The sequence below is a fragment of the Phodopus roborovskii genome, unplaced genomic scaffold (assembly GCF_943737965.1).
Source record: "Phodopus roborovskii unplaced genomic scaffold, PHOROB, whole genome shotgun sequence".
NCBI lineage: Eukaryota > Metazoa > Chordata > Mammalia > Rodentia > Cricetidae > Phodopus > Phodopus roborovskii.
In genome coordinates, this window is record NW_026126517.1 from 17369485 (window position 1) to 17389029 (window position 19545).

General features: G+C 37.0%; 1 protein-coding gene across 1 annotated transcript; it reads left to right on the plus strand.

Moving 5' to 3' along the window:
* Window positions 1–15025: 15025 nt before the first annotated feature.
* On the plus strand, window positions 15026–15961 carry LOC127231552 (olfactory receptor 8D1). Its single transcript, XM_051197155.1, has one exon. It carries the CDS (start codon window positions 15026–15028, stop codon window positions 15959–15961), a length of 936 nt encoding a protein of 311 aa, XP_051053112.1.
* The last annotated feature ends 3584 nt before the right edge of the window (window positions 15962–19545 follow it).

The following is a 19545-nucleotide window of genomic DNA, read 5'->3' on the forward strand; positions in this document are numbered from 1 at the left end:
GGGTTACCTCATTCAGGATGGTTCTTCAAGTGCCATCCACTTACCTGCGAATTTCAAGATACTATTATTTTTTTCTGCAGAGTAGTATTCCATTGTGTAGATGTGCCACAGCTTCATTAACCATTCTTCAATTGAGGGGCATCTAGGTTGCTTCCAGATTCTTGCTATTAAAAATAGTGCTGCTATGAACATAGTTGAACAGATGTCTTTGTTGCATGGATATGATCATTTGGGTACATGCCTAAGAGGGGGATTGCCGGGTCCTGTGGTAAACTAATTCCCATTTTCCTGAGGAACCGCCATACTGATCTACAAAATGGCTGTATGAGTTTGCACTCCCACCAGCAGTGGAGGAGTGTTCCCATTTCTCTACATCCTCTCCAACATGAGTCATCATTGGTGTTTCTAATTTTAGCCATTCTGGCAGGAGTAAGATGGTATCTCAAAGTTGTTTGATTTGCATTTCCCTGATAGCTAAGGATGTGGAGCACTTTCTTGAGTGTCTTTCAGCTTTTTTGATTTCCTCTATTGAGAATTCGTTCTTCATTTCTGTACCCCACTCTTAATGCAGTTATTTGGTGTTGTGTAGACTAGTTTCTTAAGTTCTTTGTATATTTTGGAGATCAGCCCTTTGTTGGGTATAGGATTAGTGAAAATCATTTCCCAGTCTTTGGGCTGCAGTTTGGTCTTGTCGACTGTGTCCTTTGCCTTACAGAAGCTTCTAAGTTTGAAGAGGTCCCATTTATTAATTGTTTCTCTCAGTGTCTGTGCCCCTAGAGTTATGTTCAGGAAGCAGTCTCCTATACCAATTTGTTCAAGGGTACCTCCTACTTTCTCTTCTAAGGGGTTCAATGTGGCTGGATTGATGTTGAGGTCTTTAATCCATTGGGACTTGAGTTTTGTGCATGGCAACAGACATGGGTCTATCTGCAGTCTTCTACACACCCTCATCCAATTGTGCCAGCACCATTTGTTGAAGATGCTGTCCTTGCCCCATTGTATAATTTTAGCAGTTTTGTTGAAAATCAGGTGTTCATTGGTGTGTGAGTTAATGTCATGAATATCAATTCGATTCCATTGGTCTACCTGTCTATTTTTATGCCAATACCAGGCTGTTTTCAGAACTATAGCTCTGTAGTAGAGCTTAAAGTCAGGAATGGTGATGCCTCTTGAAGTTCTTTTATTGTATAGAGTTGTTTTGTATAGAGTTTGTATTGTATAGAGTTATTCTGGGCCTTTTGTTTTTCCATATAAAGTTGATTATTATCCTTTCATGGTAAGTGAAGAATTGTGGTGGGATTTTAATGGGTAGGGGATTTAATTGGGAGGAATTGAATCTGTTGAATCCTTTTGGCAAGATTGCCATTTTTACTATGTTTATCCTACCTATCCAAGAGCATGGGAGATCTTTCCATTTTCTGGTATCTTCTTTAATTTCTTTCTTTAGAGCCACAAAGTTCTTATATAGGTCTTTTACTTGTTTGGTAAGCATTACACCAAGATACTTTATGTTGCTTGTGGGTATTGTAAAGGGTGATGTTTCCCTGATTTCTCTCTCTGTCTCTTTGTCATCTGAAAAAAGTAGGGCTACATATTTTCTTGAGTTTATCTTGTATCCTGCTAGTTTGCTGAAGGTGTTTATCAGCTGTAGGAGTTCCCTGGTAGAGTTTATTGGGTCGCTTATGTAAACTATCATATCATCTGCAAATAGAGACAGTTTGACTTCTTCCTTTCCGATTTGGAGCCCCTTGATCTCCTTTTGTTTTCTTATAGCATTAGCTAGAACTTCTAGTACAATATTGAAGAGATATGGAGAGAGGGGACAGCCTTGTCTTGTTCCTGATTTTAGAGGAATTGGTTTAAGTTTCTCTCCATTCAGTTTGATGTTGGCAGTTGGTTTGCTGTATATTGCTCTTATTATGTTTAGGTATGTTCCTGTTGTCCCTGACATCTCCAAGACCTTTATCATGAAAGGGTGTTGAATTTTGTCGAAGGCTTTTTCAGCATCTAGGGAGATAATCATATGGTTTTTCTTTTTCTGTTTGTTTATATGGTGGATCACATTGATAGATTTTCGTATGTTAAACAATCCCTGCATTCCAGGGATGAAGCCTACTTGGTCATGGTGGATGATTTCTCTGATGTATTCTTGAATTCGGTTTGCCAGTACTTTATTGAGTATTTTTGCATCAATGTTCATCAGGGATATTGGTCTGTAGTTTTCTTTCTTAGTTTTGTCTTTGTGAGGCTTGGGTACCAAGGTTATTGTGGCCTCATAAAAAGAGTTTGGCAATGAACCTTCTCTTTCTACCTTGTGGAACAGTTTGAGGAGTAGTGGTATTAGTTCTTCCTTGAATGTCTGGTAGAATTCTGCACTGAATCCATCTGGCCCTGGACTTTTTTGGTTGGAAGGCTTTCCATGACTGCTTCTATTTCATTGTGGGTTATAGGTCTTTTTAAGTTGTTTGTCTGTTCTTGATTTAATTTTGGTAAGTAATAGTTATCCAGAAATTTGTTCATTTTCTATGAATTTTCAATTTTTGTGTAATACAGATTTTCAAAGTATGACCTGAAAATTTTCTGGATTTCCTCTGTGTCTGTTGTTATGTTCCCTTTTTGTTTCTGATTTTGTTAATTTGCATGTTCTCTCTGTTTTTTCGTGAATTTGGATAAAGTTTTCTCTATCTTGTTGATTTTCTCAAAAAACCAACTCTTAGTTGCATTGATTTTTTGTATTGTTTTCCTGGTTTCTATTTTGTTGATTTCAGCCCTCAAGTTGATTAATTCCTGGCGTCTACTCCTACGGGGTGAATTTGCTTCCCTCTGTTCTAAGGCTTTCAGTTGTGCTGTTAATTCTCTTATGTGACTATCCTCTCTTTTCTTCATATGGGCACTTACTGCAATGAACTTCCCTTGTAGCACTGCTTTCAAGGTGTCCCATAAGTTCAGGTATGTTGTATCCTCATTCTCGTTGAATATTAGAAAGTCCTTAATTTCTTTCTTTATTTCTTCTTTGACCAGGAGTGGTGCAATTGCACATTGTTCAGTTTCCATGAGTTTGCAGGTTCTCTGCCATTTGTGTTGTTGTTGAAATCCAATTTTAAAGCATGGTGGTCTGATAAGATACAGGGGACTATTCCTATTCTCTTGTATCTGTTGAGGTTTGTTGTCACCTAGTATGTCGTCGATTTTAGAGACGATTCCATGTGGAGCAGAGAAGAAGGTATAATCTTTTGTCTTTGGATGGAATGTTCTATAGATGTCTGTTAACCCCTGTTGAGAAATAACTTCTGTTAATTCTCTTGTTTCTTTGTTGAGTTTCTGATTTGTGGTCTTGTCTAGTGTTGAGAGTGGTGTATTGAAGTCTCCCACTATAAGTACGTGAGGTTTTACATGAGCTTTGAGTTTTAGTAGTGTTTCTTTTATGAATGTGGGTGACATTGTATTAGGGGCATAGATGTTCAGAACTGAGACTCTGTGGTGATGGATTTCTCCTGCTATGAATATGAAATGACCGTCTTTATCTCTTTTGATTAGTTTTGGTTTGAAGTCTAACTTGTTAGATATTAGGATAGCTATGCCTGCTTGCTTCTTATTTCCATTTGATTGGAAAATCTTTTCCCAACCCTTTACCCTGAGGTAATGTCTATCTTTGAAGCTTAGATGTGTTTCTTGTATACAGCAGAAGGATGGATTCTGCCTTCCTATCCATTCTGTTAGCCTGTATCTTTTTATAGGTGAGTTAAGACCATTAATGTTGAGGGTGAGTAAGGACAATTGATTGTTGATGTTTGTATGATTTAGGTTTGTTGTTGGCAGTGGTATTATGAATATATTAGTTCTGCTTCACCCTTGGTTTCTGGTTTAGTTGGATTATCTGTTGCCTACATTTTTGTGGGCTAAATTACCTTCCTTGGGTTTGAGTTTTCCTTCCAATACTTTCTGTAGGACTGGATTTGTAGAAATGTATTGTGAAAATCTGGTTTTGTCATTAAATATCTTGTTTTCTCCATCTATAATGATAGTTTTGCTGGGAATAGTAGCCTAGGCTGGCATCCGTGTTCTCTTAATACTTGTAGAACATCTATCCAGGACCTTCTGGCCTTAAGGGTTTTCATGGAGAAGTCAGGTGTAATTTTGATAGGTCTGCCTTTATATGTTACCTGTCCTTTTTCCTTCGCTGCTCTTAATATTCTTTGTTTATTCTGTATGCTAGGTGTTTTATTATATGTCGAGGGGTCTTTTTTCTTTGGTCCAGCCTATTTGGGGTTCCGTATGCTTCTTGTACTTTCATGGGCATGTCCTTTTTCAGATTTGGAAAGTTTTCCTCGATGATTTTGTTGAATATGTTTTTGGCACATTTGTGCTGGGCTTCCTCACCCTCCTCTATGCCTATTATTCTTAGTTTTGGCCTTTTCATGGTGTCCCACATTTCCTGGATGTTTTGTGTTAAGGATTTGTTGGATTTATGATTTTCTTTGGTCGATGAATCTATTTCTTCTAGTTTATCTTCTGTGCCTGAGATTCTCTCTTCCATCTCTTGAATTCTGATGGTTATGCTTGTGTCTGTAGTTGCCGATTTTTTGCCCAGCTTTTCTATTTCCAGCATTCCTTCAGTTTGTGTTGCCTTTATTTTCTCTATTTCAGTTTTCAAGTCTTGAACTGTTTCCTTCACCTGCTTAATTGCTTTTTCTTGGATTTCTGTATTTTCCTTAAGGAATTTGTTCATTTCTTCCACTTTTTTGTTTGTTTTTTCCTCCATTTCTTTAAGGGATTTTCTCACATCTTCTTTGAGGGCCTCTATCATTTTTATGATGGTAATTTTTAAGTCGTACCCTTCTGTTTCCTCTGCTTTGTTGTGTGTTCTATTCTAGTTGCTGTAGATTCCCTAGATTCTTGTGGTGTCATGCTTGTCTTTTTGTTGTTAGGTGTTCTCTTGTATTGCCTTCTTCCCATAGCATCTTCTAGTAGGTGTTGGTGGGGTCTCCCCCTCTCTCTATGGTACTTCCCCGATGGGCTTATGTTCGTCTGAGATTCAATATCTATAGCTCTGTGTGGTCCAAGCTCTCTAGGAGGTTTCTCCGCAGACAGGGTCCCAGGGGTAGGGTCAAGGATGAGGATCAGGTAGAAGATGCCAGCAGGTACTTATAGCTGATGGCTGCTAGAGTTTATTTGCTTCCCTCCTTGACAACATAAGTGATTCTGATTTCAGTTTTTCATTAGTTTTGCTTTTGTTTTTCCTCATGTAGCATTGGTGGAGGTTCCATGAATATGACAGAAAGGTGGAGTAAACATTACATTTGTGCATTCTTTGGTAATTTTTTTAAATTTTTGTTAACTGCAAAGCTTTGTTACAAATTTATGCATTTCATTTAAATCACTGATCTATGTCTTTGTGATATCTAAACATAATTGTGGAATATAAAAATGTAACACCATAATTACATTCCCTCCTAGAATTAGTGTATCTGTTTTTGTATCTTTATGCTGTACTTTAACACTCTATATTACTTAGGTTATTTTTCTTTGGTTACAAATGGCTCAAGAAGAAAAGCAGTCCCATTCATCTTAAAACAGTGTAAAAAACTGTAAATAAAATGTGTACAGTAAATTGTGTTTTAGGGGGAAAAAAGTGTAGCATGGGGTTTAGTGGTGACTTTCTTCTTGTGTCATATGTTGAAAGTGGCCACTTGTAGACTTGGATGGGATAGGATCATGGATCATCTTTCTAGTATGCTGATAAGCCTTAAAAGGAATATGCATCTTCTTTAAGGATTATTCTTATCCAAGGTCATTATGGTCCTCAGTATTTAATTTTTATATTGTAATCATTTATCATTGTTATCAACAAGAAAGGTAACAAAGAAACAGGGTGAATAGTACAATTATTTTATATTAAACTTTCAAATATGTCAAGGACGTTATTACATTTCACATCCACATGAAGCAGAGAACATAACAAGACAAAATGTCAGCTGGTGGCACTTGTGATCATGTGGTTGACGGGGAGCTGCAGCTAGCTGCTGTTGCCTAGCAACACAAAGAACACTGTGACATTATTGGCCCAGAATGATAAAAAAAAAAATCAATGTTTGAAATAAAATTTCTACTAAATGAGCATTGCCTTTGAAGCATAGAAAAGACAAATATCAGAGAACCTCTCTTATGTATATGTTCATTTGACAGACAAGAAGGTCAACACCATTTATCATCTCTCAGTGTTTTCTGTTTCCTATTATTAATAAAATCACAGCAGAGAAGCTTTTTTTTTAGTCATACAGAGCCAAAATGATATGCATAATATTGAGAGGTGTGTCATTGTTGTAAGATCTCTCTGATATTTGTGGGTTTCATCTTCTTGATGCAAGCACAATGGTATCTCCTTGTGATGAAAAATAAATAGCCTTTCCTCATGAACAATGATTCAGAGAATAGCTTAATACTTTGTGAATCCTTGATTATTCTTTATTTTTAAGAGTATTTATTCATTTTTAGTTGTTTTTTAGTTCATTGTATTATTCACTTGCATTAAATGGCATGAGTACTTTATCAGGCATGCATGTTTTGTGTGTTCACATTCTATTTTTTCAGCTGTATTATATTTTGTCCTTTAAAAATGATGTCTTTTAATGGCTAGAAGTGTTAAGTCTTAATAGGTCATGCTTATCATTTCTACTAATAAAAGTTTGTCTCCCAGATACAGTAAAATGTTCTCCTAATTTTAATGTAATTGACTTATAGTGTGGTGGGGGTAGTGGTGATTGTGTTGTAATTCAGCTTTAGGAGGAAGAAATACATCCAATCAATTCCAAGTGTTGCAATGTTACTTCACACTATGAATATGGTATACTTATCCATTTATATATTTCCTTTAATTTTTCTCAAGGATGTTCTGGAATTTTCAATGAAGAGTTTTCATTTATATAGTTTATGAAAATTTATGTCTAAATATTCTGTGGTTTCAATGCTATCTGGTTTCTTTTCACATTGCTGTGGTAACATATTTAACCAAAACAATTTAATAAAGAAAAGATTTTTTATATCTCAAAGTTCAAGGGATAATCCATCATTATGGGAGTCAACTCAGCAGGAGCCCAGAGGAGGTGGTCACATGATCAAAAGGGAAGCTATCATCAAAGACAGAGAGCAACAAGGAAGTAGATGCTTGTCCACAGCTCACCTTCTCCACTGTACACAGTCAGGACCCCCACCTGAAGGAACCAGTCACAATAAGATGTGTCTTCCTATATCAGTAGTGCAACCAAGATAATCCCCCACAGGCATGCCCAACAGCCCTTTCTCAGATGTTTCTATAGTCTGTCAAGTTCAAAAGAGACATTAGCCTTCAACTCCTTTGTATTATACTTAATTTCATTTCCTATATTATTTTGTTATATATTGACTTTTCAATTTAACTCTTGGTAAATTCATTAATTAATTTAAATGTATGATAAAATGGCTGTCAATGTTTCATGTGTATAATAATGGTAACTGTGAAATAGGATAATATTTATGCTTGTTTTTCCTTTAGTTTTTTTTTTTCTGCCTCTGTCTCCCAAGTTCTGGGATTAAAGATGTGTGTTACCACCACCACCTGGCTCCTTTACTCTTCATCAGCTGTAAATTCCTGATATAATATTGAATATGATTAGAAAAGTTTGTGTACATGCTATTCCCCTGATATTCCCCTGATACTCAGTGTTCCCATATTGAGCATATAGCTAGTAGCTGGCACTTCATATTCACCCTTTAGTTGAGGAAACGCATCCTTTATTTAGTTAGTGTGGGCTCATGAATGGGGGAAATGGTTTAGTAACTACTTGGACTTAATCTACTAACACCCATACTGGTGCTTGCTCTGTTGATAACAGTGCCTTTGATTATTTTCAAATATTAAATCGAACTTTCAATACCAAGGTACATCTTATATTACAGTGGCATACAGTTTCTTCTGAGCACTGTTAGATTCAGCTGACAATATTTTTATAAAGGTTTTTGCTTTTAAATGCATAAGACACATCAAGCTAGATTGGCTATTTTGGCACTATCCTTGTCTGCTTCTTAGTCTAGCTGTGTTATTTACATAAGTTCAACTGATCCTTGGTCTTCTTTCTTCCTTTGAAGAGTTAGCTTGATATTTGGCATCATTGCTCCTGTCAATGACTAAAAGAATATGTAAAGCCATTTAGGATAGGATATTATTTTAAGTATTACCTACATTTTCAAATTATTTATAAGATTGAGGCTACAAATTCACCATTTATCACTATGTCTGTTTTGTAATTAATGGCATTATTGGAAATCACAGTGGTCAGTCCCAAGAAGCACCAGAGTTGGAAGAGAGTTAGGCAAACTAGAGGAAAATTCAACTTTCTTAAATTTACAGGTTAGTTAGCTTAGCATTTGCCTTAATCTTTGAAATGTCTCCTCACTTTTGTCCAGTTACACAGGACAGAATGCTCATAATCTGGTTAATATGGTAGACATATTCTCCAGTCACCTCTGCTCTGCTGCAAGATATCAGATATGTCTTGTTTGTAAGTGTATGTGTGTGAAGCACCACAGAGAGGTTGTGTATGTTGGAAGGAAGAAAACACTGTATTCAAATATGTGAGCTTTGTAGTGAAAATGTGATGAACCATTTGTAGGATATTCAGAAGCAAAAGTACACCTTGTGCTCCAGTCAACATTATTTAAAGGGATCACATTCCAGCCAAATCAATTCATAAATTCATTGTATTGTCAATTAAACTTCTACAAGACATTTTAGAGAATTCAATATCAAAAAACAAAACCCATTTTTGAAAATTCAAAAGTCTCATAAGTAGGGAAAGGGAAAGTGATGACTAGTTGGGCAAATAGCTCAGGAAAATTGTTTGCCTCTCAAGCATGAGGACCAGAGTTGGAGATGCTCAAAATCAACCCATAAAATCCAAGAGGACCTGATGGTCAACTTATAAGAGCAGCTATCTGGAAATAGAGATAAGAATCCCCAGTGTAGGCTGGCTAGGCACACCAGTAAGCCCTGAATTCGGTCAGAGACTGCCTCAGCATGACAGGTGGAAAGAACTAGAGGAAAACACTAACCTTCAACCACAGCCCTCCATCACATAACACATACATGTATGTATGTGCACCAGTAGACACACATACAGATACACATCTACTAAGCCACATGCACACATACACACACATATACATATACACTGAATGATAGGTATTAAGTAATTCAAAACATAAATATCAGAATCAAGATAAACAGAAATGGGTTCACATGGTCCTGTCAATTTACATTAACAAAGGTCAAGGTCATCTGATGACAAAAGACATGCAGGACCAAGAGTAAATCTCAAATCAATTATGTTGAACAAAAAAGCCAAGAGAAGGTTACATACTAAAATTACCATAAAATTCTTGAAAATTAAAACTAATTTGTCAAGACAAAAGTGGATTCCACTTAGGGATGCAATCGATAGGAAGGATGACAAGATGCTTGATGTACATTGTAGGCATGGAGATACTTGTTTCTTTATTTGGAAAATGATTTCATGGGCAATATATCTAACGGTATTAAATATGCTATGTGTTGTAAAACAATGACATACTGACAAACTGTTAAAATCTTGATGGAGAAATGAACAAATGACTCATAATGTTTTAAAAGATTGACAAGGAATAGCTCAAAAGTTTGTGTTTAGGTGTGAATTGGAAACCACGTGTACATATTCCTTCCATAGGCATATATTTGAGAAAATGCTTAAAACCACAAAATTCATATTTTTAATCATAAAAAGAAAGAAGGTAACTTGTTCTTTCTCACCACATGTAATATTATAAGTGACAAATAGATTGAAAATTAAATAGGATACTCCCCATATTTATAAATCGTGAAGTGGGGCTTATATTAAAAAAAAAAAACAAAACAAAACAAAAAAAAATTACTAAGAACCAATGCTTATTTTTGGTTTTGACAAAGAAACTTGATCATCCTAATGGCTTTAAAATTTTATGTTTAATTGGAGGCAGTGAATATGTTCACAATACATGCTATACTTGAAAGAAATTGTCTACATTTAACTCAGTACTATATACAATGAATATACATCATAAAACAGCAACAAAGTTGATATTTATTATTGAATTATCATTAATATCTTCAACACTCAAGGGGGGAAAGTCTCCATTTATTTTGTATACTTCTGCAATTAAGAGGGTGGCTGCTTCTATATTGCTTACAGGAATAAATTTGGTAATTGTTTTTCCTTTAGGGTTCAACTACTGACATGGCAAATCCCTAAGGAGAAGAGAGGTTCACAGTCATCTCCTTGGGTACAAATAGATATAAATGGAATTTCCACTTAATAATAGATGATTACAAGGCCACTGGATTATTCTTCATATTCTGCTTAGTTGAGTGATCATTTCTTCAGACAAATACATGAAATCTTATGCCAGCTCAACTCCACTATATTTTTTAGGATCAGCATTGGACTCAAATTATCTGGTAATTCTGTGTGTTTGCATGCATATACTTTATAAAATTAAAATCATATATAACCAGCCACATTTACTCTGTTGACAATATTCAGGTGAGTTCTGATAAGTTTTGGCAAGATATTGTAGTTGAAATTTAACTTTGGAAGATGGTCTTAGTATCTATTCTGGTGGAACTATTGTTTCTATCTGTTGGAGGAGGAGGAGGCATCATATGCTACATGACAGAGAGCACAAAATACGTTGCATACAGAGCCCTGAACCCACATAAGCTGCATCTGTCCTAATCTCAACCTCTATGTTTTCTTCCCCATTATAAACCCATATGTGTTCATATTTATTACCAGCAGCCATGCTTACAGAGCATGCTCAGATGCATTAGAACACTTATTTCAGTGCTGGTAAGGTCAAAAATACCTTCAACTAAACACATACTGACATTAATGTACTTATCCTACATTTCCAGAGAAGAACTTAGTCAATCTGTAAACTAATATGAATATTCCTAATTCTTAGTACACTTAATAAACTACAATACTCAAGGTTTGAAAGGATACCCTTCTCTAATTACAATGAAAAATTTGGAGTTCTTTTTTTTTAATCTATTTATTTTTATGTTATATACATTTGATTTTTGCCATGGGAGTTTCAGACAATTGTGAGCTGTGGGTACTGCAAATTGAAACCAGGTCCTCTGGAAGAGCGTTGGTGCTCTCAACCACTGAGCCATCTCTCCAGTCTGGAACCTGGAGTTCTTAAAGATAATATTTTGAAAGGGAAAGTCATTCCTGATGTTGTCTAGGACTCCTATACTCCACATCATTTTTCTTTAATCTGTACCTTTCCCCCTTGATTGTAATTCTCATAACAAATCATAGATATTTTAAGCAAAACTATTAAAGCATGTTGAGCCTTGAACATTATGCTGGTCCTCATTTTCCTTCTTCAAACACATGTATTCCACCATACTACCATAACCAGTGTTCCAAATACATTGGAAAATACAAATAATCTTTGTATCTGATAACTTGTAAGGGAGACAAAGTCTAAATCATGTTTGTCACATGAAAGCATATTTTTAATACTTAAAGAAGTGTTACATTTGGGATGTGGTATTCATTCAAACTTATTGTTTAAACTGATAAACTACTGGTTAAATTGAATGTGTGTGGAAGCCAATACATAGGGAGACTCTGAAAGAAGAGGGCAAAGGAACACCAGAACAGGACATCCTCCTCCACTGTGCTGCAAACTTTTTTCTAGAGACTTCCAGTTCTTTCCAGAAAATGCCCACTCTACTAGACAGACAGCAACAGGCAGTAAGTCAAGATGATAAATATGTAAAATGAATAGAAGAAAAAGGGGAAGAGACTTGAATCATCCTTACTGTCCAGCAGAATTTCTGGTAATAGCAGTGAAAAGCACAGACAAAACTTTAGTGATACTTTAGTATCTATATACTACTGCTGTGACGTCTCCATCCAGTACCTAAGCACCAAATGCAGAAATCCACATCCCAGGCAGATATCTCTCTTGAATTCTAAACTCATATATAGTTTCCTACTCAACATATTGGTTTGATCCTATAATTAACATCAAGGTGAGTATTCCAAAGCAGAAAAAATACCCCCTAATCCTGCCCTCAGAATCATCTTTAATATCCTGAATTGCACATGTCTGACATTTTGAGCTCTCACAAGCCAGATATCCTCCATATCAAATGGTTCTCACTCCTTTTCCTAGTTTATGTCTTTGCATTACCAGTGTACCCTAAGCTGCATCTTTCTACGTGATAACACCTCTATGTGAGCCCTTAGATGTACTCTGACTCCTTAATGAATATTCTTAATACAATAAACAGACCTTAAGAAAGCCTTGTGAAACCCGGCGGTGGTGGTGCCTTTAATCCCAGCACTCAGGAGCAGCCCCCAAAGCCACAGAGAAACCCTTTCTGGAAAAAAAGAAAAAAGAAAAGAAAGCCTTGTGAAATGTTACAGGAAGTGAAGTGCACTACCACTGCAAACTTCTGCACAGCAGCTCATCACAACTAGAGTAAAGTTTAGCACTTTTATTTGTTTGCATTTGTTTTACCAAGGCCAGCTTTGGGGGCTGGAAGTCCCACTACTGCTATTCTCTCATTTGCTGTCTGTCAAATGTACCAGGAATGGCCTGGGGAAATATTTGAATTTGATGTGCTCTCCAAAGCAAACTATATCAAAATAATCTATGGTTGCCTTCTTCACTTAATTTAGAACTCTATTCATCTTTAAGACACTGCAAAGCTATAGTAATTGATAATGCTTTAGACTTGAAAAGTAATCAGTGGAATAAAATGTGTAACCAGAAATAAAACTACTTTATTTGAGCATTTGATTCTTCACATATTCACCAAAGAAGTCCAGAGAAGGATAGAGAACATTGTCAGTTAATAGGAGCATAACAACTAATATGTGTTTAATATAAATGAATGTCACCTCTAATCCTGGCACAATTAATTTGAGGTGAGTCAGAAACCCAAATGTAACTATGAAACTATGATCTTTAGAGAAGAACATATATGAGAATAGTTTATGATTCACTAAATTCTAAGCTTCCTTAGAACAAAGAAAGTTATAATTTTAAAAGAAAGAAGTGATAAATAACTTGCCATCAACATTAGACTTCTTATCACTAAATATTATAATTAAGAAAACTGATGAAGGGCTTGGGATAGGATTTGGTATAATGTTGTTCGGCTAGATTACTAATTCTAAAGTCTTTTACTCATGCAACTAAATACATCATTGTTTTTAAATAGTTTGTAAGGTTACAGACTTCATTATATCAGGATTACAAATGTATTTTCTTATTTACTGAAAAAAAAACCTTTATTCAAATCTCACATATATATGTGTGTGTGTGTATATATATATATATATATATATATATATATATATTATTTTACATATCGATCCCAGTTCCCTCTCCCTCCCATGCCCCCCGACCTACCCTCCCATCCCCACCTGCCCACCCACCCACCACCATTCCACACAGAGGAAGATGCCTTCCAGGAGGGATCATCCAAATCTGTCAAGTCATTTGGAGTAGGGACTAGGCCCTAGGCCCTTCCTCCTGCCTCTAGGTTAAGGGAGTATCCCTCCATGGGGAATGTGCTCACGAAGTCCTTTTGTGTACCAGGGATACATCTCAGTTCCACTGTCAGAGGTCTCTTAGACTGCCCAGGCCTTCTAACTGAGACCCACATGCAGGGGGTCTGAGTTGGTATAATGCAGGTTTCCCAGCTATAAGTATGTAAATGTGTCTTCACTACTTTGTGTGTATGTGTGTGTGTGTGTGTGTGTGTGTGTGTGTGTGTGTGTGTGTATGTGTGTGTGTGTCTACCTTAAGATGATTTAAGGGTCAGTGCAATCTTATTTAAACTAACAAAATGTTTTTAGTGTTTAGTAAAGTATCCAAAAGGCTAGCATAATGCTGCCAGAAATCACAAGAAAGACAATATTAGAGAAAATTGTTGAGAACTTAGAATAATTAACATAATGTAAAAGTTACCATCTATTCTGTGCTCAAACTCAAATAGAAACTGTCATAGAATAGGTATATTGTGTTTTAAATAAAACGGGCAAAGATATAAGAACTAACCTTAGCATTCACGAGGCGATTTGGAAAAATGGTTATAAATACAGGTAAAGTGGGGAAAATATTGTTACCTTCAACCAAAATTAACACTCTCTAATTCCTCATGTGTGGAGCTGACAACTCTCTGCCATGTGTTGTTCTGCAGCCTTTTTGACATCCTAAGTGTCGTAAGTGTGCCCTCAGCACTCTGCCTGGTACACGAACACCTATCATGTGGGTATTTCCTTTTTTTCTTTCCCACTTTTTGTCAGTATAAGATAACAGCTCCTGTTCACAGCACCTTCTACCACCATCTCCAAAAGGGCTTTATTCTCCTCTTTATTCAGTCCCTACAACTCATGAGTAGCAACAAGAAAATAAAATCTAATTCAAGACCCAAAATACAGAGTGCATGTAGAAATCTTAAAGTGAAGAAAAGCCTTGTGAGTCAAGTCAGGGACTGAATGAGTTAAGTAGAGGGGAAACTCAAATGACATCAGTAATTCAAGTTCATCGGAGACAACAGCCAGTGCAGACCCAACCCACCAAATGGAAGAACATCTCTGAGCTCTTGTAAGGTGCTTAAATAACAGTTACTCTTCTTTTACAGGAAACTCCAGAGCTTCGTTTGTAGAGACAACATGAGTTTCACGCTTAACAGTCTCATGAAGACAGTAAAACAGAAACCCAATGAGTTTCATTTCTCAATGCATGTAATAAAAATAAAACCAAATCAAATCTAATCTTGATGTTAGGTGATATTCAAATAAGTACTTTTAGTTTTTGATTTTATATTCAAAAAATTGGTTCTATTGAAAAATATGTCATTTGTCAAACTGTAAACTGCTAAATACTACCAGTTGGTAGTGTTTGCCTCTCTCCATTGAACCACTCAACTTTTTACATCAGGAGAAGAATGAGCCCAGGAAATCATTCTACCTTCTTTGTCATTGAAGGGCTAACAGACCAGCCAGGGTTCCAGATCCCACTCTTTTCCTTGTTTCTATTGATCTATGTGGTCACTGTGGCAGGAAACATGGGCCTAGTCTTTATAATCAGGATTAGCCCTCAGCTTCACACACCCATGTACTATTTTCTTAGTAACTTGTCCTTCATAGATCTCTGCTACTCCTCTGTTATAATCCCCAAGATGTTGGTGAACTTCGTATCGGAGAAGAATTTCACATCCTTTCCTGAGTGCATGACCCAGCTGTTTCTCTTCTCTTTCTTTGGTATTGATGACTCCTACATGCTAACAGTCATGGCATATGATCGTTATGTTGCCATTTGCAACCCCTTGCTCTACAATGTTATTATGTCTCACAGAGTCTGTGTGCTACTATCCACTGCTGTATATGCTCTGGGTGTCTTTGGAGCCACAGTTCATACCAGCTACATATCCAGCCGCTCCTTCTGTGGAACTAATATCATTCACCATTACTTCTGTGACATCCTCCCTCTTCTGAACATAGCTTGCTCAAGAGACTACACCAAGGAGTTTTGGGTGATGATGCTGGTTGGGTTTAATGTATTTGCAAGTGTGCTTGCTGTCTTCATCTCTTATGCCTTCATCCTTGCCAGCATCCTGAGAATACGTTCAGTGGATGGAAGATCCAAAGCCTTCAGTACCTGCAGTTCCCATCTTGCAGCTGTTGGAGTCTTCTACGGCTCCATCATTTTCATGTATTTTAAACCAGCTACAGGTGACACAACCCAAGAGAAAGTGGCTTCTGTCTTTTACACCACAGTGATCCCCATGCTCAATCCCCTTATATACAGCCTTAGAAACAAAGATGTCAAAGAAACCATGAGAAAACTTGTGAATGATGTGATATACTCTCAGTGTGTGTAGAAAATAACATCTTTAAGCTAGCAATTTAAACATTCATTTTGTCTTTTAAATTGTCTTATGTGTAAGAATACTGTTTCAATTTGAAAGGTCATCTTAAAATAAAATGTCTTGTGGTTAATTTCTGGTGAACCTTACATCCCCATTTTAGTAACCCTACTCCCAACACTGTGCTTTTCATTCCCCTTAATCTCTCTAGCCTACCTTCTTACCTATTGGTATACATATAAGTATACATATAAACATATATGTATATGTGTATTCTCACCAAATACCACTGAGGAAAAATAAGACAAATAAAAACTTAGAATCTTATGTAAAAGAGCTAGGTCTACTTTATAAATTTCAAAAATCATAGTTATTGATTTGTAAAAGAATGGTGCCTCTCTCCTTTTCCCATGTGGATCCTGGAGATCAGGATCAGATCTTCAGGCTTGGTGACAAATGTTCTAACTCACTAAGCCACCTCAATGGTCTTATTTTAAATGACAAATATACAAGCTTATGAAGATGAGGAATAAGAATAGGAAAGTGAAAAGGAGAAGAGATAGAAGTCAAAGGCAATGAGAGTAGACAGAATCATGGCTACATCCTCAAGAAAACTTAATATGCACTCTTGGCACTCTTGGATTGTAAGAGAAGGATCATAATAGGAAACCATTTCAATGTTTTTAACCTTGCAACCAGAATGTTGGAGTGGCATTTTTCAATGATATATAAAATTGTGAATGAGCCTTTTTGTACGAGGACTGTGTTAGTTTCAATGTAATCAGCCCCCATAATGTCTTAGGGAGTGGAACTATTAGGAAGTGTAGCTTTGTTGGCATGGATATGGACTTTTTCGAGGAAGTGTGTCACTGTGATGGTGGGTTACGAGGTTTCCTATGCTCAGAATACTGCCCAGTGTTTCAGCTGACTTCCTGTTGCCTGCAAGAAGTAGCACACTCAGCTACTTTGCCAGCACAGTGTCTGATTATACGCTGCCATGCTCCCCTTTGTGATGAGAATGGACTGGACCTCTGAAACTGTAAGCCAGCCACCCCAATCAAATATTTTCTTTATAAGAGTTGTCATGGTGTCTTTTTGTAGCAATAAAAACATTAAGACAAGGACACATCCAGTGAACAATGTCTACAGTCATATCTCCTTCACCAAAATTTTCCCTTTAAGGAATAGCATGTATTTCACTTTTTATTTGTATAGTAGCATCTACTATTGAAGCAAATAACTTCCCAGGAAAACTCATAGATACTTCATGGATTTTATCCAAAACTAGTTAGCAATAAGAAAACTACTGACAATGTGAGTGAGCAGGGCACAGAAGGCATTATTGAACTAACACCCACACATTTCTGAGGGGTACATATTACCAAGTAATTTCCATGTTTCACATGGAGCCATTCCCAAGAAATGTGATTGTAACCAACACTCAGATAAAAGCCAAGGAAATTAGACATAGTTGGACAGTGCAGGAAGATACAAGGTCAAAACAGTGTGCTGTCTCCTATTTCCGTGCCATATCTTAAAGGATCAGAAGACAGTGATCACATTTTAGGAAAAATCCACAGCAATATTTTCTAAAACTGCCCCATCAAGCTTACCAGGTTTCTGTGCAGTTTCTTTGTAGCCATTTCTTTAAGTTGTTGAAAAAATGTCCTTGTTTATATAATCTTACAAACAGATAAATTAGGTCATCCATCATTTAACTCCTTAATGGAGACCTGTATACCTCCTCCATGACATTCATTTCACCTGTAATATACTAGTTCTGATAAGAGTTAAGCATATGTGTCTAGAAGGCAAAATCTCTGATAATCATAGACATGTAGGATTTTTATATTCTGCCCTCAGTCCCTAGAATAATAAATGATGCAAGCTGTTCAAAAAACCAAGTGAATAAATACATTAATCGCTGTGAATAAAAATATAAATAAAACTAAAATCAACAGAGGTTTTTCAGGCATGTCCTTATATGCATAAATTGCACTCCTTTGGGAATGAATGTGCTTGGGCTTTGTTTTTTTTTTTTTTTTTTTTTTTTTGGTTATTTAGTGTTTTTTTTTTTAACTTTTTTTATTTAATTTGTTATATTATAGGTCGATCCAGATTCCCTATCCCTCCATCCTCCATTCCCCCTCCCTTTTGCCCTCTCTGCCCCCTCACATGCACCCTGACCACCCTCCCCTCCCATCCAACCACCCCAATTCTATATGTAGGGCAATGCCATACAGGTGGGGTCATGTAGATCTGTCAGATCATTTGAAGAAGGGACTAGGACTACTCTCCTGTCTCTAGGTTAAGACAGTCTCCCTCCATGGGTGATGGGTTCGGAAGGTCCTTTTGTTCACCAGGTTCCACTGTCTGAGGTCCTTACACCACTCAGTCCTTCTGGCTGAGACCCATATTCAGCGGGGCCTCAGTCAGTTCCATGCTTGATTCCCAGCTATCAGTCTGGGGGCCCGTTACCTCCTCCTTGTTCAGGTAAGCTGTCTATTATGTGTTTCTGCAACCTGGTCTTGTCCTCTCCCACTGCATCTGGATTCTAGTTCAACTCAGTGTTTAGGTATGGGTGTTTGCTTCTGTTTCCAACAAGTATTAGATGAAGGCTCCATGGATAAGTTAGTTGTTGATCTCACTATCCTGGAAGGGCATTTATGGTAGCCTTTCCACGGATGCTCAAATTGTTAGTTGGCAGCAATCTTGTAGTTCTCTAGACATTTCTTTGTGTTCAATTTTATCTTCAAACCAATATGGCTCCCTCTTTTATGTTCTCTCTCTCTCTCTCTCTCTCTCTCTCTCTCTCTCTCTCTCTCTCTCTCTCTCTCTCTCTCTCTCTCTCTCTCTCTCTCTCTCTCTCCTGTCTTCTATTCCTAACCGGGCTCATGTTTTCGTTTCCTCCCCCTTGTTTTCTCCTACTTCTCTCTCCATTCGCTGCCCTGCCCACTTCCCCTCTGCAATGGGAGACTTGTCCCTTACCAGTTCTCTGAGGGATTTTATATGAATCTCTTAGAATACACCTTGTATCCTAGTTCCTCTGGTGGTGTGAATTATAGGCTGGTGATCCTTTGCTCTATGTCTAAAATACATATATGAGTGAGTACATACTATGATCCCCTTTTTGTGACTGGGTTACCTCATTCAGGATGGTTTCTTCAAGTGCCATCCACTTGCCTGTGAATTTCAAGATATCGTTATTTTTTTCTGCAGAGTAGTATTCCATTGTGTAGATGTGCCACATCTTCATTAACCATTCTTCAATTGAGGGGCATCTTGGTTGCTTCCAGGTTCTTGCTATTACAAATAGTGCTGCTATGAACATAGTTGAACAGATATCTTTGTTGCATGGATGTGGATCATTTGGGTACATGCCTAAGAGGGGGATTGCCGGGTCCTGTGGTAAACTAATTCCCATTTTCTTGAGGAACCGCCATACTGATCTACAAAATGGCTGTATGAGTTTGCACTCCCACCAGCAGTGGAGGAGTGTTCCCATTTCTCTACATCCTCTCCAACAGGAGTCATCATTGGTGTTTCTAATTTTAGCCATTCTGGCAGGAGTAAGATGGTATCTCAAAATTGTTTGATTT

What these genes read in the sequence shown, in the direction of transcription:
- LOC127231552 (XM_051197155.1), top strand. Translation starts at nt 15,026, where the DNA reads ATGAGCCCAGGAAATCATTCTACCTTCTTTGTCATTGAAGGGCTAACA.